This window comes from Bidens hawaiensis, unplaced genomic scaffold, assembly GCF_021521415.1.
Source record: "Bidens hawaiensis isolate Kalapana, Puna unplaced genomic scaffold, B.hawaiensis_p1.1 tig00071869_1, whole genome shotgun sequence".
Taxonomy (NCBI): domain Eukaryota; kingdom Viridiplantae; phylum Streptophyta; class Magnoliopsida; order Asterales; family Asteraceae; genus Bidens; species Bidens hawaiensis.
The window spans coordinates 10226-28820 of NW_027502570.1; the positions used below are offsets into that span (position 1 = coordinate 10226).

Sequence of the window (18595 nt, forward strand, 5' to 3'; positions counted from 1 at the left end):
GGGCAGAGTATTGAATTTTCTCCTCTTCCGAACACTTGCTCGTGATTATAATCGTTTCCATCTCTTCAAGCCACCTAACAGTCGTGATGGCTCCCTTATCACCGTGGAATTCTTTCGACCCATAATACTTGAAGTCCTTGAACGTACACCCACCAATCTTAAGCCTCTTAAATTCTTGACGAACGCCTCCATCGGCGTTGGATTCATGTACACTCTCATCTACGTGCGAGGGTCTAGAACGGGGTTTGGAAACAGATTTTCGGGATGGATTAACCGAGTGAGAGTGAGAATGTTTCGTTTGACGAGATTGGGACCTATCCATGGATCCTTCCCTAACAGCGTCTTTAATCATCTTTTGAATTCGATCCATAATTTTTCGAGAATTGGATCTTCTTGTTCTTTTTCAGGTCATTTTCCTTTTTCTTTTTGTTTCTCGGATTCTTTTCGGGAAACCTCAACGTTATTACTTTGTTGAGACATTTATCTTTTTCTTTCTATTCTTTTATATCTGAAATTTATCGAATTTCTTTATTAAACACACATATATTTCATCATTTGTATATACCATACACGGTGTATACAAGGATTATTACAACACACACTTATATATACATTCATATCCGATGTATATATATTTTCTTATCCATACAACACATTACAAACAAACTACATTACACACATATATTTGAGCACACACACGCTTCTTCTCTTGAAACACACCATTACCACCATCATTTCAGTCCTTCAGAAATTTCTTGACAACCCTTGTTAGTTTGTTGCATTTGTGAAGAAGTTTCTCTCCTATCTTCTTCTTCTTTTTCCCTTCCTCAACCATCTTCTTCTTCCAGTCATCCGTCTCGTGCAATGCGCGATCAAGGTGTTCCTCATACGATTGTGGAATGACGTCGGGGTATCCGTATTGTGGCGGTGGGTCACGGTAATCCAGCGTCACCATCTTGAAGTGGTTTCTCGGTTCAGGATACGGGACGTAAGTCTGATCAGCTGCAAGGTAGAGGTATGTCTCGGCGGCTTGATTTTGCTCACGAATCTCATCAGCTTGTTCTTGAATTGAAGGAATCCTTCCTTGAAATGGCGGGAAGCTTGATGAAGCTTGGTTCCTTAACTGCTCAAGGTACTGCACATACGGATCGACAGAACCGTAACTTGGATTGTTGGAAGTGAGTGATCCATCAATGGATGTTGATATCTCAATAGGTTTGTCGGGATGCTCTTCTTCCGGTTTGGTTTCTTCCATAGGATTCTCCTCTTCGGAATCATCCTCTTCTTCCTCCATAGGCTCTTCCTCCTCTTCCATATACTGAGCGGGTTCGTTGATTATCGCAGGCATCTTGAAACTCTTGTAAGGCATCGTCACCCTCATTCTTGGTTTACGGGATGATCCTTCGCCATTGTTGGGTTGTGAGTTGACTTCATGAGCGGTAGAGCTTCCAGTATGCCACCTTCGCTGGTCGGAGTGGCACTGCATCCAATCGGAGGATGGGGATTTTGGTTCTTCCTTTATGGGTCGGTTTGAAAGGAAGGTATAGGATGGGTGTGCATTTGGAAAATATCCGGTTGGGTAGTATTGTGGTACTTGTGGTGGTTGGTAGGTGGGAATTTCTGAGGGGTATGCTGGTTGATACATAGGCATTGAGGGTGGATGATAGCTCGAGTGTCTTGAGGGTTCGATTCTTTGTGGTGGCGGACTATCGGGTAGTTTGATTGGGCATTGTTCAGTCCCGGGGAAGTACACCGGTTTCGTTCAACGTATTGGTCTCGGCTAAAGAAGGACTCAAAGTAATCTTCATCCATGACGTCTTTTGGGAACTTGTAGTATTTTCTTGCTCTTCTTGCTTCACGATCATAATACTCCATTAATTTTTCATATGACATTTTTGGGTGGTTTAGAATGTAGAGAGGGAAAGAGAAGGTTACCAACCAATCTTATCTCTATTCAAATAAACAAGTAAATATTTTCCTATGCTTGGATCGAAGCTTGGGTATTGTTTAATGATACCCAATTCGCTAAGATCGATGGCTCTGATACCAACCTTGTCACACCCCCATCTTAGGCCCAGGCGTGTGACTCGATAGTTGGTACCACATTTGTAAATAAATCAGAGTTACGGTTAATTAGCGGAAGACTTGAAAACTTAAGGATCAAATTTATAAAATATTTACATTACAAAAGATGGAAACAAGTTCCATTTGTGTTTACTTGTTTTAAGTTTACAAAACCACCATTTTAGTTATATTAACATTTAACAAAATTATCCGAGCCATCGGATTCTTGAGCCTTCTTCCTTTAACTCTAATCTTGGTTACCTGCAAAATGTTATAAAAATACGTCAGCAATGAATGCTGGTGAATATGCTGACGCGAAAATATTTTCTATTACTTTGTTACTCCTCGAGGGTTATGTTGGACTCGGTCTGCCCAAGAGACATATTAAATTGATGTGGCTAGTACGTTATGATCCAAGTCGGGTCATACCCAATAACAAGCTAGACAAACACCGATAATATTCGTTCATATATGATGTGATCATAACAAATGAATATTAACAGTTGAGTTATTTGGAAAGCGGTTTCTAAATAAAATGTACTTGTGTAATAAACAAATCATATGGATGATTTATGTTTTATGAAAGAACATTACATAGTGTTATTTAATTTGGTTAAATAACAATATGTGAATAATAATAACCAAGCATGTCTCTTAACATTTAATAGGTTTTATAAGTTATAAGTTATAAACTTATAAAAGTATATATGTATGGATATATATATATATATATATGTTTAAAGTTTTATAAAAGAAAAAGATAATACTCTTTCAAATGTAATATTATTATATGTTTGAGTGGAGAGATGCAAGGTGAGTGGAGACATGCAATGGTTATTATTGGTGGAGAGAAAGATGCATTTGAATAAAACCAAGTCTTTATCTTTCATTCTTTCATAACACACATAATTTCCAAGTAAACTTTTCTCTCTTGAGGAGCTTCCATATTCAAGTTCTTACCTTTCAATCATAATCTCTTTCACCCGGTTTTGTCATATTGAAAGGTAGTAATAACATGCATGGACTTATAGTGACATGCATGTATTTGATAGTGTGTAATTCGTATTTGGATCCGGGTTTGGGTTTTGCATGTTTAAAATTGGTTTTATACATATCATATTAACAAGATTTAAAACTTTTATATCCGCTGCGTTTTTTGTTAAAATAGGGATTTTATCACTTTGATAATCTTGTTAAAACCCAACAATGGCATCAAGAGCCGCTTATACGAATGCATGCTTCATTAGACCCAAAATTTTTCGGGTTTATGGTGGGTTTCACCATTTGGCCGAAACTTTTTGGGGTTTTGGTTACCCCATGGTTTTCAAGGTTATACTTTACATGCATGTGGTAATCTTGAAAAACTAAGTCATTTGGATGATTGTTTAGTTTGTTTGGACAAAACCCGAAACTTTCGGTTTGCTTAAGCTTTGGCCGAAAGTTTTGAGGCAAAAAGGGGAACCATTTTGGTCTTGTATTATTACATATTTGGATGTGTAATAGATGTTCATAACCTAGCCATGGCCTTGTGTTTGGTTGAATGATTGTGTTGGTTGTGTGTTCATTCGATTTGGTTGTAATATTTATTTGGGTTTGTAATCTATTTATTCATTCATATGGCTTGTAATAATAAGTAGATTAGATGTATTTCTTTTACTAGAAAAATGTATTAGGATATATTTTGTAAAAGAAGATGCATGGATGGAAGCCCAAATAAAATGATGAAGACCACAACACCGGGAGTAAACACTTGGAGCATATGGATGCGGAATCAAGTGGGAGTTCACCGACACAAGTGCATGTTCTTTTGGGTCCCTTAGGAGAGACTTTTTGACACACTTGTCTTCGGTCACCCCAGCAAGACACCGCAGCGTCCCGACGTACTTAGGTACCATAAATATACACAAGGTCATTCTCACTCGAACATACTTTGTTCGGCCCATCGTGGCTGGAGGTCGTGACCGGGCGTGGTGCGATGTGCCTACCGCATTTTTCCACATATGTAAGGATCCAGACAAACGTATACTACAGCATGAGGGCTAGGCTTTTACTCTTATTAATAATGTTTTTAGAGCCACTTAGTCTCATGTAAAGTTTTACACATAACATGTTTGTTTATTTGAAAACAAGTTTGTAAAAGTAGGGCGTATTCACCTTTGATCGGGATCGGTTTCCAACACCGTCCTTGCGTAATCTTTCTTGCTATCTCGCACCTATAGTACGAGTATAACTTTTATTAGTCGGATATACAATCCGGCTTAAGACCTTTAGTCTTATTATCTCGATGAACCTTTAGTTCATTTCTTTTACTTTAAAACCTTTAGTTTTAAAAGTAATATTTATAAACCTTTAGTTTATTATAAAAACCCGACGTTTCATCGGTGAGGTATTGCCCACGAAGGTCTGAAGGCTTTTTCCATCGGTGAGATTCAAGTAACGTTTGTCACCTTTCGCGATGGATTATCGACATAATTCACAAAATAATCTACATTGACAAGTGCCAGGAAAACTTGACGAAAATCTTATCTTGATAATTACGAGAGCATACTCATCAGATAACAATTCTCACCGAACGCCTAAAAAGTTTAGGTTGGGAATCTTATTTGAAATTTTACTTTTAGTTAGTTAATTACCGAAGGCAAATCCGTAGGAAAGCAGTCGCACATACAACGAATAGTAAGCCTTGAGGACTTATCAAATTGGTGGTCCTCTGGTAATGTGTCAAATGATTTTTTTTTTTCCAATCAGGCTACGTCTCCTTAGTCCATCGGTAATCACCAACCTGTATTTATCTTAATTCCCCTTTTTTAATCAACCAGAAAATTACCAACTGACATGTATTGTTAGTGATGATGGATCATTAATAGTAAATTCTTTAGTAGTGTAAAATAGTTTTCACGAACATAAGATCATGATGCTGTAACAAAGATAAGTATCCTAGATCATGATAGGTAGTTATCACGAAAAATCTAGAAGAAGAAATACCCGAAGACTGAATATAGTGTGAATGAGATTGACTGATGCATTTTCTTCCCACCGGTGGGGAGATGGGGGTTATTTCAAATCAACGAAATAAGTGCCTCTTTAAATATATGATTGGGACACGTTCTGGTACGGTTGGTTGCGTACCAAGGTACGATGTCATTTGTTCACTAGTGAGGCCTGTTCTTATCTAAACGACACAAGTTGATAATTTTATAACAAATTGTTTTGATCCGAACTCATTTTACTCAAAACTCGTATCGACCAAAACTCATGTTGAGTACCTAAACCTGTTCTAACACCTATAACCGAGTTAATTCGAACCGTCATGTTTTTTTCCAAGCTTATTTGTGCAGCACAACCTAAGTAGCACAGGAACGGGTACGAGACCAGGAAACGGGGACGTTTCGGGTACGAGAAACGACAAAAATCAAAAATCCAAGATACGGGTACGACCCAAAAAAATATAAAAAAATACAAATATATTGAACAAAGTCATAATAAATTGATTATGATGAAGTGATGATTGATGAATTATTGAATAATGATAATGAGATTATGAGAATTGAGAAGATTATGGAATATGGAGTATGTTTGTATGGAGATCTACTCATGATTTTGAGATTATGGAGTATGAGAAGATATATCATATAATATGGACATTTTGTTTGTTTTTTTTCCTGCCGTCAAACTAAACTCAAATGTCTCCTATTATAATTAATTTATAAACCTATTTTAGGAATTTGAAAAATCAATCAAAAAGCCATAAAATTTCAAGGAAATGTTTCTGAAACTTCTACGACGCCGTACCCAAGCCCGGAAACTTATACATCCCGTCCCCCATTTTCTGAAGCGGCCGGGAAACGTGTCCCCACGTCGTCCCCGGGATGGGGACTCCACTCTGTTTCGCGTTTCATTGCTTCCTAGAGCACAACAACAAACGTTTTCTAAATTCATATCTTTACTTTCCAAATTTGTTGACAATTAGTCTAAGAATTGTTATAATGACTAAAAATATATTTCCAAAGACGTTAGTGTAACGCTCTAAATTTTCAATGTAGTTTTTGAGAATAATTTTTTTATTATTAAATGATATATTTTGATTTATAATAATAAAAGAGTATCAAAACTTTGTTAAAAAGTCATAACTGTGTCTAGAATGAATAGTGAGGGGGCAAGGGCTCTAAGGTTTGAATTGATTAGGGCTGTGTAGGGTACGTGAGTAGTGAAGATTCATGACTTATGAGCATCAAATTAGCCTGATTAAAAGGTTAGTGTGTATTTCTTTAACATGAGTCAAGTCCTAGTCTAGCCGTTTATGAATTTGAAACCTCCGACACCTAAATCCCTTCTATGTGTTCATTGAACAAGTAGTATTTTAAGGTTAAGATACAACCTGGTTCAGTTTCTTCAAAATTTACCTAATGAGACAAACCGAAACAAAAGAGAACCAACTAATTATATGGAGCCCTGGACGATTCCAATCATGTACCAAGTGGGCCACTATTAGATAGGTTTGTTAAATTTGAATTTCTTTTTTAACAATGTTTGCGCCTGAAACTATTTCAGATAACTGAGTGAGTTATCCTGAGACGAGATTTCAGTAATCTATTCTAATTTTAACATTCCAAGTCTAGTTCACTTAGAAACATCATTAAGAGAAAACTTTGCACCTCATTAATTTAGGTTTAGAATATGAAACTATAAAGATCCGAAACTTAATTTGATCATCACTCTTTTAATTGGACCAAAAGGTAAATGGCGTTGGATTAAATTGGAATAGCCCTAGCTAGTTAACCGTAGTTTTTATTTTCTTAGAATCTAACAAGCTTTGGTAGGTGAGTTGAAAGCAAGTTTCAAATAATTTATTACTCACAAATGATTTAACTTATTTGATAGTACGTATTTAATGCATTTAACCTTGTGTAGTGATACAAGTAACAATTAAAAATATTTCTCTAATTATTGGAGAAATCATTTAATTTTGTGACACGTGGCCCTTGGCAGTTGATGGTTGTATAGACTTTTATTTCACAAAGTTGTATCTACCTGTCTACCATTCCTTACTCTATATATACCATTTCCCCTCTTACTCACCCTCATACAAATCATATTATTCTTCAAGTAAAAGTTCAAAATCTCATCCTAGCTTCAACCACCAATGTCCAACTCATCCCACCATAACTCTGCCTCCGCTAGTGGCGGCGCCACCGTCGAAATCCAACCACCACCGCGCCCGCTCCCTAACTTCCTGAATAGCGTTAAACTAAAATACGTTAAACTAGGGTATCATTACCTCATGTCACATCTCCTCACCCTCATACTCCTACCAATAGTGGCAGTCACCGCGGTTCATCTATCCCAACTAAACTTTGATGATATTATTAAACTTTTTAACCTCCTCCAATACAACCTCATAACCGTCATCGCGCTATCCGGCGCCGCCTTGTTTGGGTCCATGACTTACCTCATGACCCGACCCAGACCCGTTTACCTCGTTGACTACTCCTGCTACCGCCCACCAGACCACCTAAAGGTCAAATTCGACGTGTTTATGGAACGCTCGAGGCTCCACGGCGGTTTCAACGAGTCGGCACTCGAGTTTCAACGTAAGATTCTAGAAAGGGCCGGTCTCGGAGAGGAGACTTACCTCCCCGAGGCGCTACACAACATCCCGCCTGTCACACCCGGCCCTGAGCGGCGGAAACAGCCGGGCGCGCGCGAGTGGGGATTGATAATTAAGCACGGGCCATTGCAAACATTCAAAGTAAGATTTTCATTACGCATGAAAAGTTTAATACAAATACATTACATTGTTTAAAAATCACATAAAAACATCCAAGTATAAAAACTGTTGAAGATTTCCACGCCATATCCCTTTGTAAGGCGGGAACAACCACGCGCATCGAAGGGATAGAACTAAAATCTTCCAAAAAGCTAGTTTTAGATGTTCAGCGTGAGGTGCTCTAAGTGTGACTCCATGCGCTACCTAATTATCTCCTGAAAGACACGTAAAAACATTTGAATCAGTATAAACTGAGTGAGTTCACAAGTTTTAGTAACTTGATAAATCATATCGCGTCATAAACATAATAGCATCATTGAAACACATGCTTAGTAAAACAATTCTAAAAACATAATCTGATAAAAAAAATCGTTCCGCGGTTTACGCGCGAACATTTCTGGGAACTGTGCTCGTCTGCGTAAGTGGCGCTGCCACTACGAGCGAAACAAGTAATACCGTCCCGCGGGTTACGCGCGAACGTTTCTGGAAAACGTGCTCGTCCATGCAAAGTGGCGCTGCCACTACGAGCTAAATAATGTAATGCCGTCCCGCGGGTTACGCGTGGACATTTCTGAAAAACCGTACTCGTCTATGCAAAGAGGCGCTGCCCCTACGAGCTAATCAATAATTCCGTCCCGCGGGTTACGCGCAGACGTTGTGCCGGAAAACAAGGCGCTCGTCTGCGTAAGAGGAGCGACCTCTACGAGCGGGCTCAAACCCATAGTACTGCCCCATGACCATACTAGGCACTCGTCCATGCAAAGAGGTGCGACCCCTACGAGTGGGTGGATCAAACCAGCAGTCCCTACCCTTAGAGTTCCAATGGTAAAGTGATCACTTACTCGAATTCTAGCGCACATACATCGAAAACCATAGATAACCGTTCGCATTGCTCATCATGAGACATAAATTAAACACATAATCGCTTGCATAGCTTGTAAGTATACCATGATAAAACATTATTTAAGTACGTGTCCCTCGCCCCGAAAACAGTTTAAAAGTAGTGAAAACAGTGAAAATAGGGGCTGTGAGACTCACCTGTGGTTCTTGTTAAGGGATTAATCGAGATTTGGGTTTTCTTGGTGTTGGCCTCGGAATTGAAGTTCTAGAATGCGATTAAATAACAAGAAGTATATATATTAAGATCAAGAATTAGGAGAATATAAGGGTTGGAAAGCAGATCTCAAGGTTATATTCTTGGCTTACCTGGTAACAGGATCGGAAACGAAAACAACGGATGCTTGGGAGATGATTAGTGCAAGTTGCAGTTCTTAAGAGAGAAGTTTGAAGTGTGTTTTGGGTGATAGTTTAGGTTACATATTTATAGGCAAACTCAAGGGAACACAATCCCTTGCTTTAGGGGATTGTAATCTTTTCATATCTAGGTGTAATGATGATGAGGTATGGAAATTATTATTATTTATTTAAAAGTGGAGTAGTGGATAAAAGATTTTGATTTGATTTGGTCAGGACATGCAGGTCTGGGGTTGGTGAGAATAGGGTGGCTGACAGTTGACTTTTCATGTTACAGTGTGCTTTTTCAGGTACTTTTGTCCGTGTACAGTAAAAAGTGGAAAAATCTCTGAAACACGCTACTGTTTCCTTTTGGGCGGGAGTAATCTCCTTACGTCTGGAGAATAGACTAAGTGTTCTGTGCGTATCACTTTGTGCGCATAGCTTTCTGCGTGAAGGACATTTCTTTGCTGCGGGTAGGTGCGTAACCTTCTCGCAGTTAGGACATTGAGTTTCATTTGTAGATTCTCCAGGTGGCCTTGGTATTTCAACATAGTGATCAGTTATGTTGAAGTCAATTCCATCTTGGAGCTTCAGACAAACTAGCTCTCAATGTTCCCGCCATGCGGGGAGGTTAGTTCCCTTCCGCACGCGCATAAACGATTTAGGATGCACCCGCCTTAGCATCATGCGGGATGGTCAACCCATTAGACAACATAACGTTGAGGTACATGAAAACATAAAGCCAAAACATTCGCGCATGGCGCATATAACATATGCCCACGCTGGTTCTTAACATGGTGCGCTTGCGCAGGTCGCACATAACAAATGCACGCGCTGACTAACATGGCGCATAAAACATAATTACCTAATATTTAGGTTGATTACTTGGTTTAAGGGATTGGGAATTTACCGGGTGTCACATTCTCCCCCTGTTAAACGAATTTCGTCCCGAAATTTAGGAGACGTTGCTGGCAGAAGCCATGCTCTGAAAGAGGTGTGGGTATTTCATGCGCATCTGGTCTTCTCTTTCCCAAGTGAATTCAGGCCCACGCCTCGAGTTCCATTGAACCTTTACTAACTTGATTTTGCTTCTGCGTAACTTTTGTTCTTTCCAATCGGTTACTGCTATAGGTTCTTCTACGAAGTGCAGCTGTTTGTCGATGTGAATTTCTTCCAACGGCAAAATCAACGTTTCGTCAGATAAGCACTTTTTGAGGTTGGACACATGAAACGTATCATGAACTCCACTGAGTTCGGCGGGTAAACGGAGTTTATAAGCAACCGGACCGATCCTTTCCAGGATCTCAAATGGTCCAATGTAGCGCGGATTTAACTTTCCTCGCTTGCCGAAACGGAGGACTCCTTTCCATGGAGAGACTTTCAACAGTACTCTATCCCCTACTTGAAACTCCAATGGTTTTCTTCGCACATCTGCGTAGCTCTTCTGTCTGTCGCGCGCTGTCTTAAGGCGATCCCTTATCTGAAAAATCTTGTCTGTTGTTTCTTGGATCAATTCTGGACCAGTCATTTGCTTGTCACCCACTTCAGCCCAGCACAGTGGGGATCTACACTTGCGCCCATACAAAGCTTCAAACGGCGCAGCCTTGAGGCTTGTGTGATAACTGTTGTTGTAAGAAAATTCAACCAATGGGAGACGAGTATCCCAGCTACCTCCGAAATCGATTGCGCACGCGCGCAGCATATCTTCCAACGTCTGGATTGTTCGCTCGCTTTGCCCATCCGTTTGAGGATGATATGCCGTACTCATGTCAAGACGAGTACCTAGAGCTCCTTGTAACGATTTCCAAAACCTTGATGTGAACCGACTATCTCTATCAGAAATGATGGACACTAGAACTCCATGTTTTGAAACTACTTCTCGAATATACAATCGGGCTAACCTTTCCATCTTATCGGTTTCCTTGATCGGCAGGAAGTGCGCTGACTTAGTTAGCCGATCCACAATAACCCAGATCGTGTCGTAACCCCCAGGTGTCCTTGGCAATTTGGTGATGAAGTCCATAGAGATTTGTTCCCACTTCCACATGGGAATTTCTGGCTGTTGAAGCAACCCTGATGGTTTCTGGTATTCAGCCTTCACCTTCGAACACGTCAGGCATTTACTGACATACGTTGCGATGGCGCCTTTAAGATTGGGCCACCAATACAGCGTTTTAACATCTTGGTACATCTTGTCTGCGCCAGGATGTACGGAATACCGCGTCTTGTGAGCTTCGTTTAATACTTGCTCGCGCAATCCTCCCTTGAGAGGGACCCATATGCGGTTAGCAAAATACCGAGTGTCGTTCTCTTTGAGCTCCAAATCCTTAATCATACCCCCAAGGGATTCGTTTTTAACAAACTCTGGTTTCAAGGCTTCTTGCTGAGCGTCTCGGATGCGGGTAGAGAGATCTGTGTGAATGGTTAGCCTTAGAGCCTTGACTCGTAGCGTTTTTATTCGCTCCTTCCTACTTAGCGCGTCTGCTACTACATTCGCCTTTCCAGGGTGGTACTTAATTTCACAATCATAATCATTCAACAACTCCACCCATCTTCGTTGCCTCATGTTTAAATCCTTTTGATCAAATATATGTTGAAGGCTCTTGTGATCCGTAAAGATTATACACTTTGTACCATAGAGGTAATGGCGCCAAATCTTTAGCGCGAAGACAACCGCTCCAAGTTCCAGATCATGCGTTGTGTAGTTCTTTTCATTGGTCTTGAGTTGGCGCGAGGCATACGCTATGACTTTGTCTCGCTGCATAAGGACACATCCGAGTCCCTGATGTGAAACGTCGCAGTAAACGACGATGTCATCCGTCCCCTCGGGTAAAGACAAAATTGGCGCACTACATAACTTCTGTTTTAACATCTGAAATGCTGTTTCCTGATTTTCGCCCCAAACAAACTTCTTGTCTTTCTGAGTTAGCGCGGTCAGTGGTAGAGCTATCTTGGAGAAGTTCTCAATGAAGCGTCGATAGTAGCCAGCTAGTCCTAGGAATTGCCTCACCTCCGTTGGGGTTTTTGGCGCTTCCCAGTTTTTGATGGCCTCGACTTTGGAAGGATCAACGTGTATTCCTTTCTCGTTTACAACGTGACCGAGAAAATGAACTTCTCTAAGCCAGAACTCGCACTTGGAAAACTTCGCATACAACTTTTCTTTCCTCAACAATTCCAAAATCAATCTCAGGTGTTGCTCATGCTCGGCCTTGGTCCGAGAGTAAATCAGAATATCATCTATAAACACAATCACAAACTTGTCCAAGTATGGTTTGCACACGCGGTTCATCAGATCCATGAACACAGCCGGCGCATTAGTTAGCCCGAAAGGCATCACTAAGAACTCATAATGGCCGTATCTAGTTCGGAAGGCTGTTTTCGGCACATCTTCCTCATGGACCCTAAGTTGGTGGTATCCTGACCGTAGATCTATCTTCGAATAATAACTGGATCCCTGCAACTGGTCAAATAAGTCGTCAATCCTCGGTAAGGGGTACCGATTCTTGACTGTCATCTTATTCAGCTCCCTGTAGTCAATACACATTCTGAACGAACCATCCTTCTTCCTAACAAACAGTACTGGAGCTCCCCAAGGTGAAAAGCTTGGGCGTATGAAACCCTTATCCAATAGTTCCTGTAACTGATTGGATAGCTCTTGCATCTCAGATGGAGCTAATCGATAAGGCGCTCGAGCTACTGGCGCAGCTCCTGGGACTAAATCAATACGAAATTCGACTTGTCGCGGCGGCGGTAATCCGGGCAAATCTTCAGGGAAAACTTCTGGAAATTCGCGCACTACTGGTAAGTCTTCAATTCTTCGTTCATCTCCTTTCTTCTCTACTACATGCGCCAGGAAGGCGTAGCACCCTTTCCTTAGGCACTTGCGCGCTTTTAGGCACGAAATTAGTTTCGTCGCGACTCCCCTTCTTTCCCCTTGAATCACCAAGGTTTCTTCGTTCAACAGTGGGACCCGAACCTGCTTCTCATGGCAAATAACTTCCGCGTGGTTCTCGACTAACCAATCCATACCTACCACAATGTCAAAACTTCCCAAGTCTATTGGCAACAAATTAATATTGAACCCGTGACCTCCCATGACTATTACACATTGTTCAGTTCTTTCGTTCGCGCATAACTGCCTACCATTGGCTAGTTCTATAGTATAAGGCGTGTCTAGCCTACTGCTTGCTAGGCCTAGGGAGTTTTTAAACTCGGCGGATACAAAACTTAGGTCAGCGCCAGTATCAAATAAGACAGATGCAAAATGGCCGTTAAGCAAAAACGTACCGGTTACCACATTCGGCTCTTCTTTAGCTTCGCCTGCGCCGATCACAAAAGCTCTCCCGCGAGCTTGGTTTCCCTTTTGCGGGCAATCCCGACTAAAATGCCCTGGCTTCCCGCATGCGTAGCAGTTGTCGCTTGCTCCCGCTTCTCTGACACGGCAATTCATCGTCTTGTGCCCTGGTCTGCCACATTTGGCGCATTCGATTCTTGCGCATTCACCCTCGTGGTGATACTTGCATTTGTTGCACCATGGGCGAGGCCCGCTGTAACCTTTCCTTGATGGCTCCGCGGCTTGGATCGCGTAAGCCCTTACGCTCTCCTGCTTCTTGAACGGTGGTTGCTTGGAGTCGGACCCTCGGTGGTGAGAGTTCCACTTCCTCTTGGGATCAGAGGTTCGCTGCTCGATTCCGCGCGTAGTTAACATACCCGCACGGACCGTATCCCTTGTAAGGGTGATGGCCCGCGCTACCGCCTCATCAAAGGTTGGAGGCGCTGCGGCGTTGAGCGGAACCCTAACAACAGGAGGTAACCCAAAGATATACCTCTCGATCTTCTTTTCCTCCGTGTTTGCCATGTCTGGCACCAACTGGCAAAGCTCGTTGAACCGGTTGTTGTAGGCGTCGATATCCGTTCCTACCATGGTGTGGTTCCAGAATTCCTGCTGCAGACTCTGGATTTCTGCGCGAGAGCAGAACTTTCTCATCATCATCTCCTTCAGCTCCTCCCAGGTTTTGTGAAGAGCAACTTCTCGCCCCAAGGTCTTCACTTGAAGCTTCCACCAAGATGAAGCTGCTTCTTGGAACATGCAGGTCGCGTAAAGGACCTTCTGGTTCTCACTACATCCGCTAACGGAGAGAACTGTCTCCATCTTGTCAATCCAGTTGTAGAGCCCAATGGCCCCATCGGTACCCTTGAATGGCCAAGGCTTACAGGCCATGAATGTCTTGTAGGAGCATCCTTTGTCCAAGGCTCCTGATTCGGGTTCTGGGGTCTCATTCTGACGACCCTGACTTGATTCGGCCTTGCTGGCCTCATGTGTCGCAATCGCCTGCGCGATTATTTCCGCGAGTTCCTCAGGTGTCATGGTAATTCCCTTGGCTTTAGTTGGAGGCATTCTCGCTTTAAAAGAGAATGAAAATATATTAATCTTAGCGCATTTACTCTGAGCACATAATGTTCTTTATCTTTATTCACTAGACACTGTGTGACCCGTGTTCCTAAGTGTGTGTATAGTTTCTTTTGAAAATATTTTCTTTGAAAAATATTTCATGCGATTCCCCAACGGTTATAGTCTAGGTTAAAACTTCTTTTCCTAGTTCGCTATAACCAGTGCTCTGATACCAATCTGTCACACCCGGCCCTGAGCGGCGGAAACAGCCGGGCGCGCGCGAGTGGGGAATGATAATTAAGCACGGGCCATTGCAAACATTCAAAGTAAGATTTTCATTACGCATGAAAAGTTTAATACAAATACATTACATTGTTTAAAAATCACATAAAAACATCCAAGTATAAAAACTGTTGAAGATTTCCACGCCATATCCCTTTGTAAGGCGGGAACAACCACGCGCATCGAAGGGATAGAACTAAAATCTTCCAAAAAGCTAGTTTTAGATGTTCAGCGTGAGGTGCTCTAAGTGTGACTCCATGCGCTACCTAATTATCTCCTGAAAGACACGTAAAAACATTTGAATCAGTATAAACTGAGTGAGTTCACAAGTTTTAGTAACTTGATAAATCATATCGCGTCATAAACATAATAGCATCATTGAAACACATGCTTAGTAAAACAGTTCTAAAAACATAATCTGATAAAAAAAATCGTTCCGCGGTTTACGCGCGAACATTTCTGGGAACTGTGCTCGTCTGCGTAAGTGGCGCTGCCACTACGAGCGAAACAAGTAATACCGTCCCGCGGGTTACGCGCGAACGTTTCTGGAAAACGTGCTCGTCCATGCAAAGTGGCGCTGCCACTACGAGCTAAATAATGTAATGCCGTCCCGCGGGTTACGCGTGGACATTTCTGAAAAACCGTACTCGTCTATGCAAAGAGGCGCTGCCCCTACGAGCTAATCAATAATTCCGTCCCGCGGGTTACGCGCAGACGTTGTGCCGGAAAACAAGGCGCTCGTCTGCGTAAGAGGAGCGACCTCTACGAGCGGGCTCAAACCCATAGTACTGCCCCATGACCATACTAGGCACTCGTCCATGCAAAGAGGTGCGACCCCTACGAGTGGGTGGATCAAACCAGCAGTCCCTACCCTTAGAGTTCCAATGGTAAAGTGATCACTTACTCGAATTCTAGCGCACATACATCGAAAACCATAGATAACCGTTCGCATTGCTCATCATGAGACATAAATTAAACACATAATCGCTTGCATAGCTTGTAAGTATACCATGATAAAACATTATTTAAGTACGTGTCCCTCGCCCCGAAAACAGTTTAAAAGTAGTGAAAACAGTGAAAATAGGGGCTGTGAGACTCACCTGTGGTTCTTGTTAAGGGATTAATCGAGATTCGGGTTTTCTTGGTGTTGGCCTCGGAATTGAAGGTCTAGAATGCGATTAAATAACAAGAAGTGTATATATTAAGATCAAGAATTAGGAGAATATAAGGGTTGGAAAGCAGATCTCAAGGTTATATTCTTGGCTTACCTGGTAACAGGATCGGAAACGAAAACAACGGATGCTTGGGAGATGATTAGTGCAAGTTGCAGTTCTTAAGAGAGAAGTTTGAAGTGTGTTTTGGGTGATAGTTTAGGTTACATATTTATAGGCAAACTCAAGGGAACACAATCCCTTGCTTTAGGGGATTGTAATCTTTTCATATCTAGGTGTAATGATGATGAGGTATGGAAATTATTATTATTTATTTAAAAGTGGAGTAGTGGATAAAAGATTTTGATTTGATTTGGTCAGGACATGCGGGTCTGGGGTTGGTGAGAATAGGGTGGCTGACAGTTGACTTTTCATGTTACAGTGTGCTTTTTCAGGTACTTTTGTCCGTGTACAGTAAAAAGTGGAAAAATCTCTGAAACACGCTACTGTTTCCTTTTGGGCGGGAGTAATCTCCTTACGTCTGGAGAATAGACTAAGTGTTCTGTGCGTATCACTTTGTGCGCATAGCTTTCTGCGTGAAGGACATTTCTTTGCTGCGGGTAGGTGCGTAACCTTCTCGCAGTTAGGACATTGAGTTTCATTTGTAGATTCTCCAGGTGGCCTTGGTATTTCAACATAGTGATCAGTTATGTTGAAGTCAATTCCATCTTGGAGCTTCAGACAAACTAGCTCTCAATGTTCCCGCCATGCGGGGAGGTTAGTTCCCTTCCGCACGCGCATAAACGATTTAGGATGCACCCGCCTTAGCATCATGCGGGATGGTCAACCCATTAGACAACATAACGTTGAGGTACATGAAAACATAAAGCCAAAACATTCGCGCATGGCGCATATAACATATGCCCACGCTGGTTCTTAACATGGTGCGCTTGCGCAGGTCGCACATAACAAATGCACGCGCTGACTAACATGGCGCATAAAACATAATTACCTAATATTTAGGTTGATTACTTGGTTTAAGGGATTGGGAATTTACCGGGTGTCACACCGCCCGCTCCATCAATGGAGGCCGCGAGAAAAGAAGCCGAGGACGTAATGTTTGGAGCTCTTGACAATCTTTTCAAGTCCACCAACATTAATCCGAAAGATATCGGAATATTGGTAGTAAACTGTAGCCTTTTTAATCCAACACCTTCCTTATCCGCCATGATAGTCAATAAATACAAACTCCGCGGGAATATCAAATCGTTCAACCTCGGCGGCATGGGCTGCAGCGCGGGCGTGATTGCTGTTGATCTAGCGAAAGATATGCTTCAAGTCCACCGTAAAACGTACGCGGTCGTCGTCAGCATGGAAAACATAACTCAAAACTGGTACTTCGGGAACAAGAAGTCAATGCTGATCCCCAACTGTTTATTCCGAGTAGGCGGAGCCGCCGTATTATTGTCCAACAAATCCTCTGATAAACGCCGAGCGAAATACAAGCTCCTTCACACCATCCGCACCCACTGCGGATCAAACGACACCGCTTTCAACTGCGTCTACCAGGAGCAAGACGACTCTGGAAAGGTCGGAGTTTCACTATCAAAAGACCTGATGGCGATCGCGGGCAACGCGTTAAAATCCAACATCACGACTTTAGGCCCGCTCGTGCTTCCGATCAGCGAGCAGGTTTTGTTCTTCGCGAGCTTAATCGCTAGACGAATAATGGACTCCAAAATGAAACCATACATACCGGATTTCAAGCTAGCATTCGATCATTTTTGTATTCATGCTGGCGGTCGGGCGGTTATCGACGAGCTGGAGAAGAACTTGCAGCTGTCGGAGAAGCACGTGGAGCCGTCGAGGATGACATTGTACAGGTTCGGGAACACGTCATCGAGCTCGATATGGTATGAGCTGGCTTACACGGAGGCCAAAGGGCGGATGAAGAAAGGAAACCGCGTGTGGCAGATTGCTTTCGGTAGCGGCTTTAAATGTAACAGCGCCGTTTGGGAAGCCGTTAAAGAGGTGAAGCCGTCGGATAGTAACCCATGGATGGATTGCATTCATAAATTCCCTGTGAAAATAAGTTTTTAATACACCCTGGTTTTTATGTTTTTGTTTTTATTTTTCTTTTGATGTATGTATATGAATGGCTGAAAAGAAATGTTGTGATTTTACTGAAAATCTGTCTCTTCCCATCAAATTGGTTCTGTGTACACTTAATGTGTAAAAACAATTTCATTGATTTGTAGCTTCCACACCACAAATAGGAAAATATAATTGGTTAGCAGCTAGCAATTAATTTATACGATTTCATATATATAATGATATATCATTGGTAAGCTAGCCTCTTTTTTTTTTCTTTTTTTTTTTTTTGAAAAGCTCACTTTATTAAAACCAAGCGCCCTATCTCTAAGAAGGAAATAGGGGACGCCCAAAGCAAACAAACAATTACATTACATCAAATTTACTCCACCCTTTCCAATCTACCGGATACGCTTTAACTCTACTCCTATACCAAAGATACCCCAAAGATTAAACATCCGAAACTATCTCAACCACACCTCTTCTTTTGCTCGAAAAAATTAACTCATTCCTAGCTTTCCATAACCGCCAACACGTCAATATAGCAATGCCATATAAAACCTTTCATTTTTTCTTCGGGACCACCATTTGGATATGAATATCTAACACATC

The 18595-nt window shown here is 41.8% G+C and overlaps 1 protein-coding gene across 1 annotated transcript; it reads left to right on the forward strand.

Moving 5' to 3' along the window:
• Window positions 1-16966: 16966 nt before the first annotated feature.
• On the forward strand, window positions 16967-18014 carry LOC143605891 (3-ketoacyl-CoA synthase 9-like). Its single transcript, XM_077081843.1, has one exon. The coding sequence runs from the start codon at window positions 16976-16978 to the stop codon at window positions 17990-17992; it is 1017 nt and encodes a 338-aa protein (XP_076937958.1). The 5' UTR covers window positions 16967-16975; the 3' UTR covers window positions 17993-18014.
• Window positions 18015-18595: the final 581 nt, after the last annotated feature.